This window comes from Trichomycterus rosablanca, chromosome 20 (genome assembly GCF_030014385.1).
Source record: "Trichomycterus rosablanca isolate fTriRos1 chromosome 20, fTriRos1.hap1, whole genome shotgun sequence".
NCBI classification, from domain to species: domain Eukaryota; kingdom Metazoa; phylum Chordata; class Actinopteri; order Siluriformes; family Trichomycteridae; genus Trichomycterus; species Trichomycterus rosablanca.
The window spans coordinates 22,661,962-22,680,921 of record NC_086007.1 but is presented as its reverse complement, the minus strand read 5'-3'; the positions used below and the strand labels follow the sequence as shown (position 1 = coordinate 22,680,921).

At 38.8% G+C, this 18,960-nt stretch overlaps 1 protein-coding gene across 1 annotated transcript; it reads left to right on the top strand.

Annotated features, from left to right (window-relative positions):
* Positions 1-5,307: 5,307 nt before the first annotated feature.
* camkk1b (calcium/calmodulin-dependent protein kinase kinase 1, alpha b) lies at positions 5,308-13,385 on the top strand. Its single transcript, XM_063016497.1, has 16 exons — positions 5,308-5,550; positions 5,826-5,873; positions 6,619-6,672; positions 6,783-6,834; positions 7,435-7,568; positions 7,666-7,702; positions 7,827-7,848; positions 9,327-9,415; positions 9,499-9,698; positions 11,030-11,083; positions 11,209-11,282; positions 11,418-11,505; positions 11,668-11,796; positions 11,874-11,977; positions 12,732-12,779; positions 12,878-13,385. The coding sequence occupies exons 1-16, from the start codon at positions 5,308-5,310 to the stop codon at positions 12,939-12,941; spliced, it is 1,440 nt and encodes a 479-aa protein (XP_062872567.1). The 3' UTR covers positions 12,942-13,385.
* The last annotated feature ends 5,575 nt before the right edge of the window (positions 13,386-18,960 follow it).

The following is an 18,960-nucleotide window of genomic DNA, read 5'->3' as shown; positions in this document are numbered from 1 at the left end:
TTTTAATCCCCCCTACCTGTGTCTGGCTCTTTGTGTTCTAATTAGAGGTTATCAAGAAGCTGGACTTCTGGCTGACCTTCCCCTGCACTAGATAGGGTGGGGACTCCACTGGAGAAAAACACCTGAAATTTTAAATGTCCCACAGAGCGTACCATAAATCTATTATTTAAAAATGGAAAGAATACAGTACGACCCCGATTCTATCTAGAAGAGTCTATTCACAAAAAACGTAATGATTAAGTAATGAGGGCAATAATTAGGGAAGAAACCAAGAGACCAAAGTTAAAGTTAAAAGATAAGATTTAAAAGCTGTTTACAAGACAATCCAAGCTTAAATATCCACAAAGCTGGGTTTTATATATTTCAAAAATGGCCAGAGGAATGTCAATATTGAATCGAAATCATATTAAATTGTATTTTGGAGTTTGACGGCATGTTTGGAGGCTCAAATGTGGGAAAAGGTGTTCGGGTCCGATAAGATCACAAAGCTTTGTGTTTGGTGGAAACCCCTCACTGCTTACCACTTTAAGAACACCATCCTCAATGCATCATGTTGTGGAGAAACTCACAAGATAACCAATCCAAATATAGGCAAATCTAAAACAAAATGTTCAAGAGCTTAGAGAATGAGGTGAAGATTTACCTTTCAAAAGGAAAACCAGTTTATGTACACTGCCAAAGCAGAATCTGAGCTAAACGAAAAACAAGGTGAGCATAAATATTAGCATCCAGATGTTCAGAACCTAATTCTACTGTAGAAGACATAAGTGTAATTGCAGCTCAAAGTAAGTCGATCAAGTATTGTCCTAAATAGGGGACCAATGTCCAAAAATGTTCATTGTGTTTTGTCTCTACTTCTTTTGTAATGTTCTGATTGAATTGGTTGCCAGTTTTTCATAAATGTTTGTAACCTATCTGTGTTTTTACCATAAACTACAGGGGTCCACAAATCACAAGTACAGTGATTAATATGAGGAAGGTGGCTCATCTTTACCGAATGTCCTATTACAGGAAGAACAGGGTAGACTGAACTTGGTAGCATGACAACCGGACTGAGATTATAGAACAAACTCCCTGAATTTGATGACATCAGATCACTTGAGATGTAATTGTCTATTCTCCAGTGTGTTTTTGTGCAGAGGTTTTGCATTTTTTCCACCTGAATCAGGTTTGTGTGGTAGAACTTCTGTATATGTTGAAAAGATTCCACAAAATCCACCGGCAGCAGTTCACCATCCAAGAACTTCTGCCAAACGCTCTGAAATAGCAAAAAGAGGTTTGACTTTTTTTTTTTCTGCATCTATTTCTGATTCTTAATGTTCAAAACATTGTGTATAAGTACCTCAGATTGGTCCATGATACAGGTGAGCTTTGCCTGTAGAAGCTGCTGGATTGGCTCAGGCCTCATTTTTCTATGCAACTTTACTGTATGTGTGCCAAAGTAAGGAAACCATAATTAATACAGATGTTCCATTTATTAGGTTTTGTGTTTTAGTTTATAGAAAGATTCTTACCCAACTTCGCCTTTTTGTATCTTACGGAGGAGACCAGCTGGCTGAGAAGCTGGTACTTTTCTGCTAATAGCATTTTGTTGTATTTCAGATAAGGCTGGTAGGATAAGTTCTGCTTGGCAAGTTTGTGGTTTGAATCTAACATAAGCTCCTTTTGCCTTTGCAGCTCCTGGAGCTGGATGGGGGAAAATCAACCATTGCAAGTTTGATTTAGACATACAGTATATACATGTAACATCTATATATACATCTAGTAACTTGTTTTTAAATATTTAAAACTAGACTCTTAATTAAAGAGAAAAAAAACTCTTACCCTTGGGTTAGTTTTGTTGATGCGCTGTAAAGTCTCCTCATTTTCCAAAAGCTCTCTTAGCTGCCCATTATTTAAATAACTCAGGTACTCCAAATTAAATTTGGTGTTCCATCGCTGATGCATTTCTTTAGTTTTTTAGAGTTCATTTTCTGTAAAGCACCAGGGCAGAAAATGTATTCAGCTCGCCTTACAGGTACCACTGACAAACGCCAACTCGGGTTTGGGGTTTCAACACACTCGTCAACAGACGAGCTAGGGTTATCCTCTGTCATTTAATCTGGGAGGGTGATTTTTTTTTTTTTCTGAGAGCAGAGAATGGGAAACATTCACTTTTTTTTTTTTAGACATTGTTGCTAAAAGGTTGCTTTATTTTATTTGCACTAACCTAGTTATGCTAATTATAAGAAGTTCCAAATGTTATTATTATGGTTGTGCCATTGCAATGCCTAGAATGGTCCACCATCAAACACCATTTGGTCGTTGGGTGTCCTTTGGGTAGTCGTTCGGTTAATAAACAAGGTACAGGGCGGTGTAAAGAGTACAGATCAACAAATTGGCTACTTTCAGTAAATTTACATGCACAAAGGTTATCTGAGTGGTAGATTTAGCTTATAATAAATGTAAGTATCAGGAAACTGCTCAGAAAGAGTGGGGTGGGGTCCTTTCTGTGTGGAGTTTGCATGTTCTCCCTGTGTCTGTGCGGGTTTCCTCCGGGTGCTCCGGTTTCCTCCCACAGTCCAGAGACGTGCAAGTGAGGTGAATTGGAGATACTAAATTGTCCATGACTGTGTTCGATATAATCTTGTGAACTGATGAATCTTATGTAATGAGTAACTATCGTTCCTGTCATGAATGTAACCAAAGTGTAAAACATGACATTAAAATCCTAATAAACAAACAAATTCAGAAAGAGTAGAAAGTGTAGCTGGCTTCATCATTTGATGTTAACATTTGTTGGGAATTTGCTGTACAAGTAGCAATCATAGTAAAGGTTAAGTTCTCAGGGTCAGACAAACAACACTTGGAAAGCTAAACAACAATAGCAAATATCTCTCATAGTATTTTTGGTCAAAAAAAGTGAAAAGTTTATGGTACAACTAATCGTCCACAGACTTGTACCACTTTTTTACAGCAGGGTGTCCAAACTGCAGCCATGTTTAAAACGGCCTGTGAGGTATTTTCGTTAGGAAATGAAATTTGGCCCGCTTTAAATCTGATTTTAAAACAAGACATTCTTAATTTGAACTCTGGGTGTCACTATAAACCAGTTTAAAACGCTTCCCATCTTTCCAGATAACTGAAAACAACGACGTTACACTTCCGTTAATGTTACTGAACTTCTGGATAAACATGGCGGCTCTAAAGAAACAACAAAGACTATAGACGTTGTGAAAATTAATATTTTTCACTGATTTTAGGGGGAAGTGTGTGTGTTTAATTTGTTAGGAAACAGTTAAACTGTATTAATATTACCTGGTAAGCAGATATGTAGTTTATCTAGTTTACAACACCATCAAAGATAGCTCATTAAAGCTAGTCATTCAAACATAAAGGACATGTGAAGTGTGCCAATCATTTTTTGTATTCATTTTATGGCACAGAGTCTGTGGCCGGCATTGCATATTTGTTCTACATTTGGCCCCCGATAAGAAAAGTATGGACACCCCTGTAACAATCATTTTGTCATTTTAAAAGGATTTAGAATTTATCTTCCAAGTAAAGCACATATATGTGCATCCAAAGTTTGCACACAAGTATTTAGAGACATTAGAACAGTGGTCAGTCAAAACAGTAAGAAAACTATTTGGCGTGTATGCATATAACCTACAGTCAAGTATAGAAGTGTATATATATATATATATATATACTGTATATATATATATATATATATATATAATTTAAGCATTTTCTCCCCTTTTTCCAATGCCGATCCCCGCTCTGATTGAGGAGAACGAAGCTAACCCACACCCACGCCCACTCCGACACGTGGGCAGCATGCCGTATGCATCTTATCATCTACACTTTGACGGGAGCAGTTCCGCTCAGCACTGTGTACGCAGAGACACACCCTGGGAGCACTCTTTTCTCATCTCTGTGCAGGTGCCATCAATCAGCCAGCAGAGGTCATAATTGCATTAGTTATGAGAGAGAGACCCCATCCAGCCTAATCCCACCCATATCTGAACAACAATCGTTGTTCATATGGCCACTCAGCCTTAGACGGCTGGCAGAGCTGAGATTCGAGATGTATTAGAGATCCCAGCTTTGGTTCCAGTGTGTGTTTTTACCGCTGCGCCACCTGAGCGGCCGACGCTAGAGATTTAAGATACGACCTGATTCTCTGCAAACAACATTAATGCATTACCCATCCTCAGGAGCAACATAAATGAAGTTAAGCACCAGAGGAACATTTTTAAAAAACCTAAAAGCTGTAATAATTCAAGAATTGGTTCTAAAAAGGCTAGAGGTATCTTGAATCACATTAAAACTGATGACAGTCTTTGAAATTATTGTTTTGAAGACAATTTGCTAACAGCAGTGGGTCAAAATTTAAATGCAATGCTGCAAAAGGCATTTTTCATCAGAGATGTCTTGTAGTAGTAAATTAAATTATTATGAACAAAGCTAACTAAGGCCTTCCACATATGTTTAAGAACTTTGAATTGGAGTTGTGATTTTTTAGTTCAGAATAAATTTACGCATCTTGATTAATCTTAATGCCAAATCTGCAGCATGACAACTACATTTCAAGTAATAGCTTAGTCATATCTTATTTTTAGGAGGCAAGTAATAATCAATATAGGTTTATGTTAGCACAGTCCAGTAGTGCTATTTGCTAATCAGCATTCATGGCTTGGTAGGGTTCATGACTGTTAAGACTCATGACTGTTAAGTCATTGGCATATGTTGTGGAAGTAAGAGCATCAAAGGTCCAGTCTTAGACTGGGCAGAGTAATAAGGCACCAGCAGAGTGTAGATTGCAGGATATCCATTAGGATGTTATGTAATGCTTGACCTTCTTTGCTCTGCAGCTTGTCTGCTTTGGTCGGACTGTTCAAATTTAGTTGAGACTAATTGTGGCTGTAGGTACTGACTAATCCTCTTTACCGGTGTGATCTCATAAGGGTGGGATCCTGTGAGCTTCATTCAGACACAGAGGTGTTTCTGTTTGTTGATCATTGAAAATGAGAGTGAATTCTCCACTTCTTACTGTAAGTAAATGTAGATATGTTTTGGACTGGTACATTGATATATACTGATGTATTTTTTACTGTCAATCAAGGGACCAAACTCGGCGAAAAAGTATCTACCTGGCATCTCCCTAAAATGGATCAAGTATCTTGTCTTTTGTACCATTTTGTAAGGTTGTTGTTTCTTTACTCAGTAATCTCAATTCTTTAAAGCTTGAACAGACGGAACCATTGTGATGGCTACTAGGATGATTGCTTCATCTCAAACACCTTGGTCTGAATAAGGAAAAACATGATTAGCACAGACACAGGCTGCTGGACGACAGAGATGGACTCCGAGTACCATTCTGAACTAGCAGACATGGTGGCTGCTATTGATGTGGCAGCTAATAGACTCACACCACCCAACGGGTACAGGATGCCCCCTCAGTACCCACTGAAATGTAACCGCAAACTTTCTCTGCAAGAGAGAAGTATCAGGACTGCCAGGAGGCCCACCATTGAGTCCAAACGTGTGTCCATCTCTGATGGAGAGGTGAGACCTGACTTTAGCATTTATTTTTGGCTCTTTATTAACCCTTGTGTAGTCTTAACTTTCTGGGTTCTGTTTCTTTCCCCCCTAAACCTCCAAATCACTCAAATTTAAATATCTGGGGTCACCCTAGGAAAAGTCCTCAAATCTATTAGATAATTTAGAAGGATTTCTCTCCTGTGACGGGTCACTATTCTTGACCCTAAAGACAACACAAGGGTTCTGATCTTTACTCAAAGGTAAATTTTGTAATTTCAGTTACAATTATCTCTTTCTAGGACTGTGTTCAGCTCAACCAGTACAAATTAAAGAATGAAATTGGCAAGGTTGGTATAATTTTGTGGTTTATTTATTGCTGTTTATGTATATGGCACTAGGATCAGTCTTTACAAACAATAAAGGGTTGTGGCTCACAACTTCAGGAAAGACCTGCCAGTCAGTTCAAAAAGAACATTTCTCAATGCAAGAATGGATATAGTTTAGTCTTTCACCATTTGCTGTTCATAATATTGTGAAAAGATCTCAGTTCGTGTAGGGCAATGCCAGAAACCACTGTTAAATGTGTGTGACATTTGAACTCTCAGTCAGCATTGCATAAGAAACTGTTATGCTACTATGTTAAATATAGCCAAATGGGCTTGAGAGTACTTTAGAAATCAGTTGTCACCTGACACAGTCCACCGCTGCATCAACAAATGCAACCTTAAACTCATTTAGAAAAAGTCGTACATGTAATAAAAGTGAGTCTGGCTTCCCCAGAATCACTGGGAGCAATGCAGTAACACCCTGGACATGATGCCAACTCATTATGGGGCCTCGGTCACCCTTCAGACATAGATAATCATGTCTGTATGTAGATGCCCAACCGGCAGCTAAAACCGACCAGGATTCCAACCCTGGATCCCAGCATTGTTGAGCATAATTTACTACTGTTCCACCCAATCACCTAGTTATTATTAGTGCAGGTACCACTGAGACTGGAATTGGTGTAGGTAGGTAAATATAGTATACCATTAGGTACTAGATTTTAGTGGACAAAAACATGACATTAATGCTCTTTCTGGTGCTCAGGGTTCATATGGAGTGGTCAAACTGGCTTATAATGACGACGACGAGCAGTACTATGTGAGTAAATGTGACATCTATAGATCTTATAAATGCGTTTACTAAAATTGTACTTTATAGTGATTAGCATTTATAGTGACCAAGCTTTTCATCATATAAATTTACCACAGGCTATGAAGGTCGTCTCCAAGAGGAAATTACTAAAGCAATGTGGATTTCCAAGTAAGTGATCAACATTGACTTATTTATTAATTAGTTTATATTTTTATTGTATATTTTTCTTGTATTATTTAGTCACTGGTCACTTTATTAGGATGACCCTATAACACTGGGTTGGGCTACTGGATTTTGAAATCCAGAGATTGGTCCATGCCGACCATCATGCATAATGCAATTGCAAGATTTGTCAGCGTCACATTGACACATGACTTTCTGTCCATTTGCAAATATAATCTATTTGATTTACATCTGGTGACTGGGGAGGCCATTGAAATCCACTTCACTTTACTGAAGAGCGCATTGTCATGTTGAGATGACTTGGGCCAAACATGGGAAAACTGTGATGACTGTTGACAGAAGGCAGGTCGGGTCAGTAGAGTTATACTGCTTATGCCAAATTCTGACCCGACAATCTTGACCAGATATTTTTGGCCTACTGTGTAAACTGTTGTCTATCAATTCCAGTCTCTGACAAACCAGTTATTTTGCACCATCATGACCTGACTTGATGTCAGCTGCCTCATGACTCATGTTCCTAATAAAGAGGTCAGTCAGTGTATATCATATGGTATTAAATTTAATACTGTTGTTGTGGATTTACAGGGTGCCCTCCTCCAAAAGAAACGGGTGCCTCACCAGGGGACTACCCAAAATCATTGGGCCCATTGCACAGAGTGTACAAAGAGGTTGCTATCTTAAAGAAACTTGATCATCTGAACGTCGTGAAACTAGTAGAGGTGTTTTACCAGTTCTTACCTTTGCATTAGTTAATAAAAATAAATGTCTGTGGCTTCAGTGCAGTTTGAAATAACATCTCACTAGTTATACTTGTAGGTCCTTGATGAACCAGCTGAGGATAACCTATACTTGGGTAAGCACCTGAACTAATAACAATAATACAATTTACTGTGTAATTGCAGTACTTTGATTTGCTAATCTTGTCAATCTCTTCTATTGTTTGTGTGTATTTGTCTGTTTTGTGTATCCTTACCTAGCTTTTGAGTTGGTCCCAAAAGGGTAAGTGTTTATTCCTTTAGATCAGTGTTTTCTGATCCTAGACCTTAAATACCCTGTAATATGTGTTCAACTCACCTGGTTTAACTAATTAACCCAGTAGTAAGCCAAAAGTATGAGGTCACATGACCATGCCTTTGTTGGACATCTCTTTCCAAAACCTAGAGCATTAATATAAATGCTCCTAATTCAACAATTCCATAGCCCCTCACCCCTTGTGGCTATAACAGCCACCATGCCCACTTTCCAGGGAAGGCTTTCAACAAGATTTTGATGTGTGTCTGTTAGGGATGTAACGATGCACCACAAGACAGTTAATAACCGATTCAAAAATTCCACTATTCAAATCGATTTGACATGTAAAATGAATCGATATTCACTTTAAACAGCAGAGGGCACCTCGCCTGGTTGACGTCACTGGCGCTATACACCTGGTTGCCAGATTCGGGGGTTTTTCAGCCAAATTGGGCTTAATTCAAAGTTTTGTGTAGTTTGTACCTACCTCAGAAATAAAAGATAATCACAGATACAGTATTTTATTTTTTTATGAGAAATAATAAAAGGAAACTTTGTCATCAAATTTGTCCTCAATTTCAGTTTAAAAATTCAGGAAAAAATCGTATTGTGAACCCAGTATCGTGAATCGCATCACATCGTGGGTAGGGTGTATCATTACACCCCTAGTGTCTGTGTGTAAGTTGCTCATCCAGATGAAAAGGCATTTATGAGGCCAGACACTGATGTTGGATAAGAAGACCTGGTTCAAAAACATTTTGACAGTGACAGCATTTGGCCAAAAATATTTGGAAATCTTACCATGAGCTTGTTGTACATCCCAAAAACAATTAAAATTTCATATTAAAATTGAATGACATCTATGTGACCTTTTGAGCTAAAACAACAGCCACTGTTCTGAGAAGGCTTGGGAATGTCTGTGGGAATTTCTTTCCATCCAGTCAAAATAGCATTTGTGTAGCTGGTCACTGATATTGGTCAAGAAAGCCTCAACTGATGTTCCAGTTTATTCCAGTTCAGTAGGGCTGAGGTCAGGGATCTGTGCAGGCCACTGGAGTTTCTTTAAACCGAGCCTTTGTCCATGTCTTGCGTTGTGCACAGAGGTACAGCCATGCTAGAACAGGAAAGATCCTTCCTTAAATTGTTGCTGCAAAGTTGGAAGCATGTAATTCCCTTTATATAAGTGATTTATTACACCCGTCATCAATTCAGTAATCCGAAGTGGTGTCCCAATACTTTTGTCCATAGTACAGATAGAGATGAACAATTATAGTTGAATTATAGGAGGCTCCAAAAACTATTACACTTTATTCTGAGCTCCAGAAAATTGCACACTTGTCTGTTGAGTCACCCAGAGGCTTTTGTGAAACTTATACGTCCTACTTAAATATTAATTGAGTCCTTTAGGAAAAAGAAAAAGAAATAATAGTTCTGTTTTTTGTTTTTTCTCCTTTAAACACTATCAGCCCAGTGATGGAAATACCCAAAGATGATCCTCTAACAGAAGAGCAGGCTCGCTTCTATTTCAGAGACACCATTTTAGGCATTGAATACTGTAAGTTTGTAAAATAAACTGTGAATTTGTTGTTGGAGACTGAATGGAGTTGAATAGTTTACAGTGCCATGTTTCCTTTGAAGTGCACTTTCAGAAGATCATACATCGAGACATCAAGCCCTCGAATTTGCTGCTTGGGAATGATGGCCGTATTAAGATTGCAGACTTTGGAGTCAGTAATGAGTTTCAAGGGAGCGATGCGTTTTTATTAAACAGTGCAGGAACTCCAGCCTTTATGGCACCTGAGACCCTGACCGACCTGGAACATGAGTTTAGTGGGAAGGTAAGAATCGCTATAATAATAATAAAAATATTCATAATAATAATATTTACATTTTCGGCATTTAGTAGATGCCTTTATCCAAAGCAACTTACATTACAGTATACACTCTGAACAGTTGAGGGTTAAGGGCCTTGCTTAAGGGCCCAGCAGCAGCATCAAGCAGTGGTGGGGCTTGAACCAGTAACCTTCTGATTACTAGTCTGATTACTAGATTACTAGGCTACGGCTTGCCCTAAAACTACAATAATAATAAAAAACAATAATAATAACAATAGTAGTTGAAGTAGTAGCTGTATTGGTAGGCGTTGTTTTAGTAATAATAATAACAACAACACAGTCAATAATAATATGAAAAATAACTATAATACTAATAATAATAACAACAATAATAGAAGAGGTAGTTGTATGGGTAGGTGTTGTAGTAGTAATAATAATAACAACACCACAATTAATAATAATAAGAAGAAGAATAGCAATAATATAAACAATAATAAGAATAAGAAAAGCAGTAGAAGTAGTAGTCGTATGGGTAGGCGTTGTTGTAGTAGTATTAATAACAACTCAAATAATAATAATAACAACAACAACAATAAGATTTAACAGTAGTAATAGTAGTAGTAGTAATAGCAATAATAATAATAGTAGTACATGTTCTAGTAGTACCCTTATAATAATAGCAATAATAATAACAATAATAATAGTATGGGTAGCAGTAATTAAAGTAGTACATGTAGTAGTAGTACCCTAATAACAATCTTATATAATATTAACAACAATAATAATAATAACAGTAGTAGTAGTAATAATAATGGCGCCCAGGTGGCACACCAGCACCGAGATTCTGAACTCCTCGGTTCGAAACTAGGTGTTGCCACCGGTCGGCTGGGCATCATCTAGCGAGCATAATTGGCAGTGCCTGCAGGGAGGTATGGCCGGAATACGTGGGCGGGGTCTTCAAACGCTGTGTAAGGACCCTGATTGGCGGATAGAGGCACCTGTGCAGAGTGCATGGGTGGAAAAGGGTTCCGTTAAGGGCCGTGCGCAGGTCGGAGGAGGCATGAGCAGCAATATACCCTCCTCAGCTGCAAAAAATCGGGGATCCCCCAGCAGCGGAAGACAAATTGACTACACTAAATTGGGAGAAAATGGGAGAAAAATTCATAAAATATATATAATAATTTAACAAACTAACCATTTGAAACAAGGCATTAAATAAGAAGAATCCATTTACAGTTTGCTCTTTCTACACCCCAGTTTTTTGGGTGGCTTTTACTTTCTTTACTCTCTGCGTAAGACATAAAACTTACCCTCTGCTTTCTCCTGCCCTTTAGGCTTTAGATGTATGGGCACTGGGAGTAACTTTATACTGCTTTGTCTTTGGAAGGGTGAGTTAATTTATACACCAATAAAAGTATTTTATGGCTACCGTTATTATTTGTGTTAAAATGTAGCATTATTTACTTGGCATTGCTGAGAATATGTTCAGTATGCATTAAATATATTTTTTCAGTGTCCTTTTGTGGATGAATACATTTTAGCCCTGTATGATAAGATCAGGAACATGCCAGTAATTTTTCCAGATGTGTAAGTGGACTATGGATTACTTGGAATTTTAATTATTTAGTCACAGTAAAATAACAAATGCAGAAATGCTTGAGATTCCAAGACTTAAATATATGGATACTTATACAATAGTGTCTGATGGCTTTATCCCCATAGGCCTGTGATTAGTGAGAAGCTGATGGAGCTCATTACCAGAATGCTAGACAAGGTTCCTAAAACCAGGATCACCATCTCGGAAATAAAGGTAAAATGGAACATGAATCCTGAATCATATTTGAATGATGAATATTCACAGTCATACAGTCAAAACTAGCCATGCAAACTCGCATCCAAAATACAAAAAAAAATTGTTGTGGCTCTATATATGGAGCTGGAATTACATTTGAAACCTAAGTCTTTTTGGTAGTTGCATCCATGGGTGACGATTGATGGCCTGGAGCCGATGCCCCTTGAGGAAGAGCACTGCACAGAGGTGGTGGTGACCAAGGAGGAGGTGCAGAACTCCGTCAGACTGATCCCCAGCCTGTCTACTGTTGTAAGCACTTTCAGTCTCATTTCTGTATGTAATATTGTACAAAGAAATTATTCACTTGAGATTTTTCTACTCTCTAGATCCTGGTGAAGTCCATGCTAAGAAAGCGTTCTTTTGGAAACCCGTTTGACGCTCTGAGCTGTAGACCTAGCCGGTCCATGTCTGCACCAGGAAATCTCATCTCGTAAGTTCTGACTGCATGTGAAACATGGTCTATGCTTTACGGACAGCAGCTAGACGGGCTTGGAGTGACTCAATATGGTCCTGGTAGGATGTCACAGGTATCTGGAGCCATGCTGACTGCAGTGCATCCCACAGCTGCTGGAGAGGGTGTTGGGGAGGATCCACAGAGCGAACACGACCATCGAGGTGGTCCCACAGATGCTCAACTAGGTTCAAGTCTGAGGAATTAGGGGGCCAGGGTAGTACTTGGAAAACTTGGTCATGCTCCTCCAACCAATGTCGGACATTTCTAGCTTTGTGACATTTTCGCATAGTCTTGCTGGAAGATCCCATCCACTCCAGGGAAGACAATCAGCATGTATGGGTGTACGTGATCTGAAAGAATGGATTTATACCCAAATCGGTTGAGAATTTGGCCAGCTCACAAAACGTGACTTCCTTCATGAGCTACGTCAAAAGTGGGAGGTCGTCATAATAATGTGACTCAACAGTGTATATGGCACAGGGTCAGCCACTGTACCGCACCTCTGGAGCCAAAGGGTAAAATGCCCTGCAGAGCTGTAATTTGTACCCGCAACCTTTTGAATGACAGCCCAAAGCTACCACTAAGCTACCACTGTCAATGTTAAAAGCTTGCTTTGTACCTTTCTATATCAACATAACACACATTATTACTACTGTGAATGAATGAAAATATGTATTCTGAACATATACTGTATGTTGACATTGGCGTGTCTTCTGATTCTGTTCTGTAGGGACACCACACTGTTTCGTGCCTCTGTAAATGTTCACCCATCACTCAGGTACCTTCCAACTGTGACATGACACCTCTGGAAGTAGACCTATCTCTGTCTACTACGACTAAGCTTCTTTCATTCATTTTGTTTCTCGCCCTCTACAGCAGAGCAAGTAATGGGAGCAGAGAGGGAGAACTGGATGACCTTTATGAAGATGAAGACACTTAACTATGTACATAATGTTACTAGAAGGTTAAAATAAGTGGTATGTAGGTTTTTATTCATCCAACAGGAAACTGTTTCAAGAGAAAAATGTACTTAACCAGACAGACACCTTTTAAACACCTGACAATGAGCTGGTTGGATTAGACGACATGGCTCAAAAAAACTTGGTGTTCAATAGGGGTGAGGTTTTGTCCTGACGTGACCACGTTTCTACTTTTTATAACAACCGTGGTGTAAAAATGTTGGCAGATCGACCCACTTTCATTTCCTTTAATTTCATGTCCATTTTCCTTACTTTTAAATGTCTTATTTTTCTGTCCTGACAGCAATAAGTGTTTCTCTCTTTTTATGTTAATCACACTGATTGGTTCAGTAGTTCATAAAGGGAATTAAATCAAGCACTCTTGGTGGTTCAGTTTAGAATTTTTGAGGGAAAACTTTTTGCACTCTGGATAAAATACTATTTGTAAGGGTCCGTGTCTAGATCTGGACCTTGGTATGCTTTTTGGTGCCTTCTGATTCAGGCTGAGACAAAAAAAAAAACATATGTAAGACTTTAAACCTTCACCAACTGATGTCTGCAAAGGATTCTTGGTATCCACTGGCTCATCATCACCAAGCTGAAACTCTGAGAAATGGCTCAACAAGAACAAATAGAAGTGCAAATAATAGTGAAGGTCGACTGGCTGAATTCCTAGAAGACAATGTAATAATATCACCAATAAGCAGTAATGTGAAAACCACAAAATAGAAAAAGCTATTTATTGAGGTCTGTTGTTTCACATCCATTGTTTTATCGAAAAAGAGAAATACACAAGGTCAAATTTACAGACACGCAAGAAGAACTGAAAGCAGAAGGCTGAAAGCTCTTTGTAAAATTTGTTCAATAAAAAAAATGCTTAGTTTCACACGTTGGATAGTGTGTAGCAGAAATCAGTTGCAAAAAGCAGCGTAAATTATGTGTCCCGTACAAGTGTGTGTAAACTTTTAACTTCAACTGAAATAAAACTGTGAATATTTGATGGATATTGATAAAAAGGTAAAGCAGTCTGGGATAAAATCCAAAAAGCTACCAAACAATAATACTATATAGCTTTGTTGCATGGCAACTGTTGCCACAGTAACCTCTGCTCACAAGGATGCTCTTCCTCTGCTGAGGAATAAAATAAACCCCAAAAGAAAACCTTCAAGTCAACATGAAATGGATTTGAAAAAAAGGTACGGTTATTAACATGTGTCCTGATTTCTGTAAAAAATCCTATACGTAAAATCCCATTATTACCTATAACTAATGAATCAATGATTATGATTGGCTATGTGACTTTTATGTCATTCTTGGTATTTAACAAGGATAAGTGTTAAAATCCCATAACTTCTGATAAATATCTTTAGATCTGCCAGATATCTAATATCTAATAACTGAAGATCATTCTTAGACTGTAGTGGAGGAATTCTCACCCATTCTTCCCATTTTTTTTTTTTGCAGAATTGCTTTCCAGCATGAACTGCCTTTTTAGGGTCGTGTCACAGCATTCACAGCCACCACAATTCATGGTTCTGTCCATTATGGCAAGCAGCCCAGACCCTAAAGCAGAAAAGCGTTCCCACACCATTAATTTACAGACACTATTGACTGTTGGTATAATGTTTTTATTATAGAATGCTGTGTTCGTTTTATACCAAAAGTAATGTGATGGATTATTATTATTATAATTATTATTATTATTGCTATTATTATTATTATTGCTATTATTATTATATTATTGTTGTTATTATTATTATTATTTCTATTATTATTATTATTGCTATTATTATTATATTATTGTTATTATTATTATTATTATTGCTATTATTATTGCTATTATTATTTATATTATTATTATTATTATTATTATTGCTATTATATTAGTATTAAACACTGGATGCAAGGCAGGAAGATACTGGTTAGAATACCATTCGGCTAATCATATAACCAATCATGTCTGTGTAGATGCCTGGGTGGCTAATAGCACCACTGAGATTAGAACCTGAATCTCAACATCTGAACTGCTGCACCACCGAGCACCTATTACAATGAAATATTAAGGCTAATATGATTGGAACAATGGGACTCCAAACTTAAAAACTGTATCTCGTGTGTCTATATGTACTTTACAGCTTAGTTCTTGCGGTTACTTTACAATATCATTTAATTCATGTGTAAAAAAAAATAAGCATGTTACTCCACAAACATGCACCATTAATTTCAGTTATTCAATTATTTTGAAGAGCTGACCATCAGCTTTTCTGTGAAGCTTCTGTAAATCTTACATTTCATTTATACCGGACATGAATGTGCTGAGCTCTGCAATTTTTATTATGGATCCTGAAGCATTTAGATACCCAGGTCAGTGGTCTGCTTTGAAGTAGATTGACTTTTTCACTAAGACTGCCATTCTAAGAGTTTGGGCAAAGATCCAGCTGCCATGCAGCCATTCCCAGAAAAGATTCCAGCAATAATGAAATTCGTCTCTGAGTCATAGCAGCGTAATGGATGTGCAAAACCATGACTGAAGGCCCACCTCTTCACTAAGTACTTAAGTGAACACTTATGTTGCACTTCCTTGGCTGTACTTTTTGCACTTCTGACTACCTTCTAATAGGATTCAGCTGGATAATGCTCTTAGTATGTTGCGCCTTTGTTCTGGAGAGTGATGAAATATCCACTGAGGAAAATACTAAGTCGCTAAGTCGCTAACTTTAATAAATGAAAATGCCAATCTCGGGTGGCACGGTGGCTCAGTGGGTTGGTCCTGGGTTAGATTTCCAGGTGGAGCAGTCCGGGTCTTTTCTGTGTGGAGCATGTTCTCCCCGTGTCTGTGTGGGTTTCCTCTGGGAGCTCCGGTTTCCACCCACAGCCCAAAGACGTGCAAGTGAGGTGAATTGACGATACAAAATTGTCCATGACTGTGTTTGACATTCAAGATATGAATTAATAAATCTTGAGTAATGAGTAACTACCGTTCCTGTCATAAATGTAACCAAAGTGTAAAACATGATGTTAAAATCCTAATAAAATAAAATGCCAATGTCACAGACATGATATTGGACATGACATGGATGAAATGAATGATTGGCTCAACCCCCTGAGGGGGATGTCCAATAGAATTCCTTATAATTCCTGCAATTATGACAGGTGAAACAAAAGCAGCCGGCTACTGCACACCTGTCAGAGGTCAGAGGCAAAATGTGATTGGGTAATTAGATACAACTAGATTTGGAGAACAATTAGGGATAAATTAGGGATCTGGAGCCAGGGTTATTTCATCAAAATTCCAAGGGCTCATGGGTGCTGTATTTGCTAAAACACATTAGCATATCTTGCTAATGTGTTTTAGCAAATACAGCTCACTTGGATCCTTTTAAAGATATATACTGATACATACTGACTAATAGTTAGTCCTTTTAGGACTATTAGTTAGCCCTGTATGTGTTAAGCCTAGGTGTTTAGCCTACCCTCACCTATTGCTAACCAGTGTATGAAAATTAAGTAGACAAAATCAATCAGTTGCTTTCAACCTCATTGCAACAATTTGGGAAAGGACCTTTTCTCTTGCAGCATGAAAGGTCCATAAAGACATGGTTTACATTTGGCTGGCGCCTTTATCCAAATCGACTTACATTTGTGAGCAGTTAAGGGTTGACGGCCTTCCTCAAGGGCCCAACAGTGGTAGGGCCTAGTCTAGTACCTTAACCACTGAGCTACCATGGCCAACAGGTTTGCTGTGAAGGAACTCCAGTGGCCTCTGTATAGAACCCTGATCTCAACCCTTTGAACACCTTTGGGAGCTTAAAAATTGGAATGTTGATTGCAAGCCAGGTCTTCTAGATCAACATCAATCATCCGCTTCCCACAGACTCCCACAGACACGCTTCAGAATCTTGTGGAAAGCCTTTCCAAAAGAATAGAGGCTTTTACAATTAACTTCATAATAATTCCCATGGTTTTGAAATAAGATGTCCTCATACTTTAGATGATCTTACACATTTGGATACAAGGACCTCAAAAATAACAGAAGAAACTGCGCCCTTTTGTCTCAATGACTAGTGACACCTTCATGTGGAGGAGAAAAGGTTGCTCCTGAATTCTAATGTTCTCTGTCTGGTGCTTCATCATACTGCAAGTTGTTCTGGGTTTCTGCACGGTACCAGGGGGAATTGCGGCCGACTCTTCCCCGGCCCCGGCAACAGGCTTGCGATTGGCTGACCCGGCAGCTCAGACAGCCTGCTATTGGCCGGCGATGCAGACGAGTTTGAAGAGAGGGATTCATCACTGCAAGGTTGGGTGTGCGATGCTGCATGAGGCTGCAGCTCTGTGCTGGCAGAACCGTCGTTCAGGTAATACCTGGATTATCATAAAGGACACGTTGTTGAGATCTACCAGTATTTTATTGGACGCAAGCAAATGATGCATAATTTACTTGCAAGAATTGGACATTCAGCGCTCGACCTAACATTAAGCATTAATAATATGAAATTTAAAACTGATACTTGAAGTCTACGATATGGATTTGTTTATTAATAATTTAACTTTTAGCATTTCATTATTAGTTAGCTTAAGCATTGTATTAATTTTAAAGCACCATCCACATAAAAAAATAGTAGCAACGTTAATGTTACTCACTTTCTAAACCGCTTATCCAGTTAGGGTTGCGGGGGTGTCTGCCCTTCAATGTACTGGCGCCCTGTCCAGGGTGTTACTGTGGGCCTCACAGCAAGTGTCACAGCATGCTGGAGCCTATCCCAGCTTTTCAATGGGCGCAAGGAAATTCGCCCCGCCTGGGGATCGAATCCAGGACCTTCTTGCTGTGAGGTGACAGTGCTACCCACCTAACCACTGTGCCACCCAATGGTAATGTTATCAATGTTAAATGTGTTGCCATTTAGACCCCTTTTTCTCCTAATGCATCAGAAAACAAGGGGCGGGCTTGAACTAGCAACCTTCTAATCACTAGTCCAGTACCTTAACTGCTTAACCACAGTATGTTCAAACATTCTGTGTAATATGAGCCTCACAATAAGGCTGATGTCCTTATGGGGATAAACCTACTGGTTCGGATCCTGACCCTCGTAATGTATGTTCACTCTGGACACCTTTTATGTGAGAACAATGCTGGCTTGAGTGCTTCTTTGGCTGATACGGATGGAAAAGCTGTTTCTGTGAGATGCACAGTTACCATGGCAACCTAGAAACCTGGAGCGTGTGGTAGAGCGTGGTAAAACGCCTACCGAACATCGAACCTGTGTTGTGTTTCAACTCCAGCATTGATTCACTGTGTCTGTGTCTTTGCATTACCTGTAAATGTATTCACTGTACGAGCACTGCTGCTCGCGAGCTGCTCCTCCCTTGATTGTCTAAATATTAAAAAAGCACCTGACACGAGACAATTCCGCCATCAAGTAGTAAAGTAATCTGGAAGACTGGGAACGGTTTACACCAACGCGTATGCCAGAGCAGATCAACGACCAAGAAACTGCTGGCCTTGCTTACCATATGAAAGAGACTGGCCAAATATTGGATCCAAGTGGTGGATGATTCAGAGGGGGCATAGTGTGACTCTCCATACATGATACTGCTCTTTGTGGAAAAAGAAGCTTCCAGCGACTGTGTGTGTTGGAGGCGCATGCTATTTTTGGACATCCCATTCCAAAAGAAATGCCATTCACTCTAATGAAATAGCTTTCCACAAGATGTTGGAGTGGGTCTGTGGGAATATGGACTGCAGAAAGCTGGTGTTTACAATTCTGTATCCAGCGTTGCTTTAGTTTACATCACATCATTATCATTCTATTAATTGATAAGTGAAGAAATGAGACTTATTAAAACCACCTTCTTGTTTCTACACTTACTGTCCATTTTATCAGCTCCACTTACCATATAGAAGCACTTTGTAGTTCTACAATTACTAACTGCAGTCCATCCCTTTTTCTACATACTTTTTTTAAAACCTGCTTTCACCCTGTTCCTCAATGGTCAGGACCC

Excerpts from the sequence above, each read along its gene's own strand:
- camkk1b (XM_063016497.1), top strand. The coding sequence starts at position 5,308 with ATGATTAGCACAGACACAGGCTGCTGGACGACAGAGATGGACTCCGAG. Across the intron at positions 11,797-11,873 it reads TCCCCAGCCTGTCTACTGTT|ATCCTGGTGAAGTCCATGCT; the intron begins GTAAGCACTTTC and ends TCTACTCTCTAG. Across the intron at positions 11,978-12,731 it reads GCACCAGGAAATCTCATCTC|GGACACCACACTGTTTCGTG; the intron begins GTAAGTTCTGAC and ends TCTGTTCTGTAG.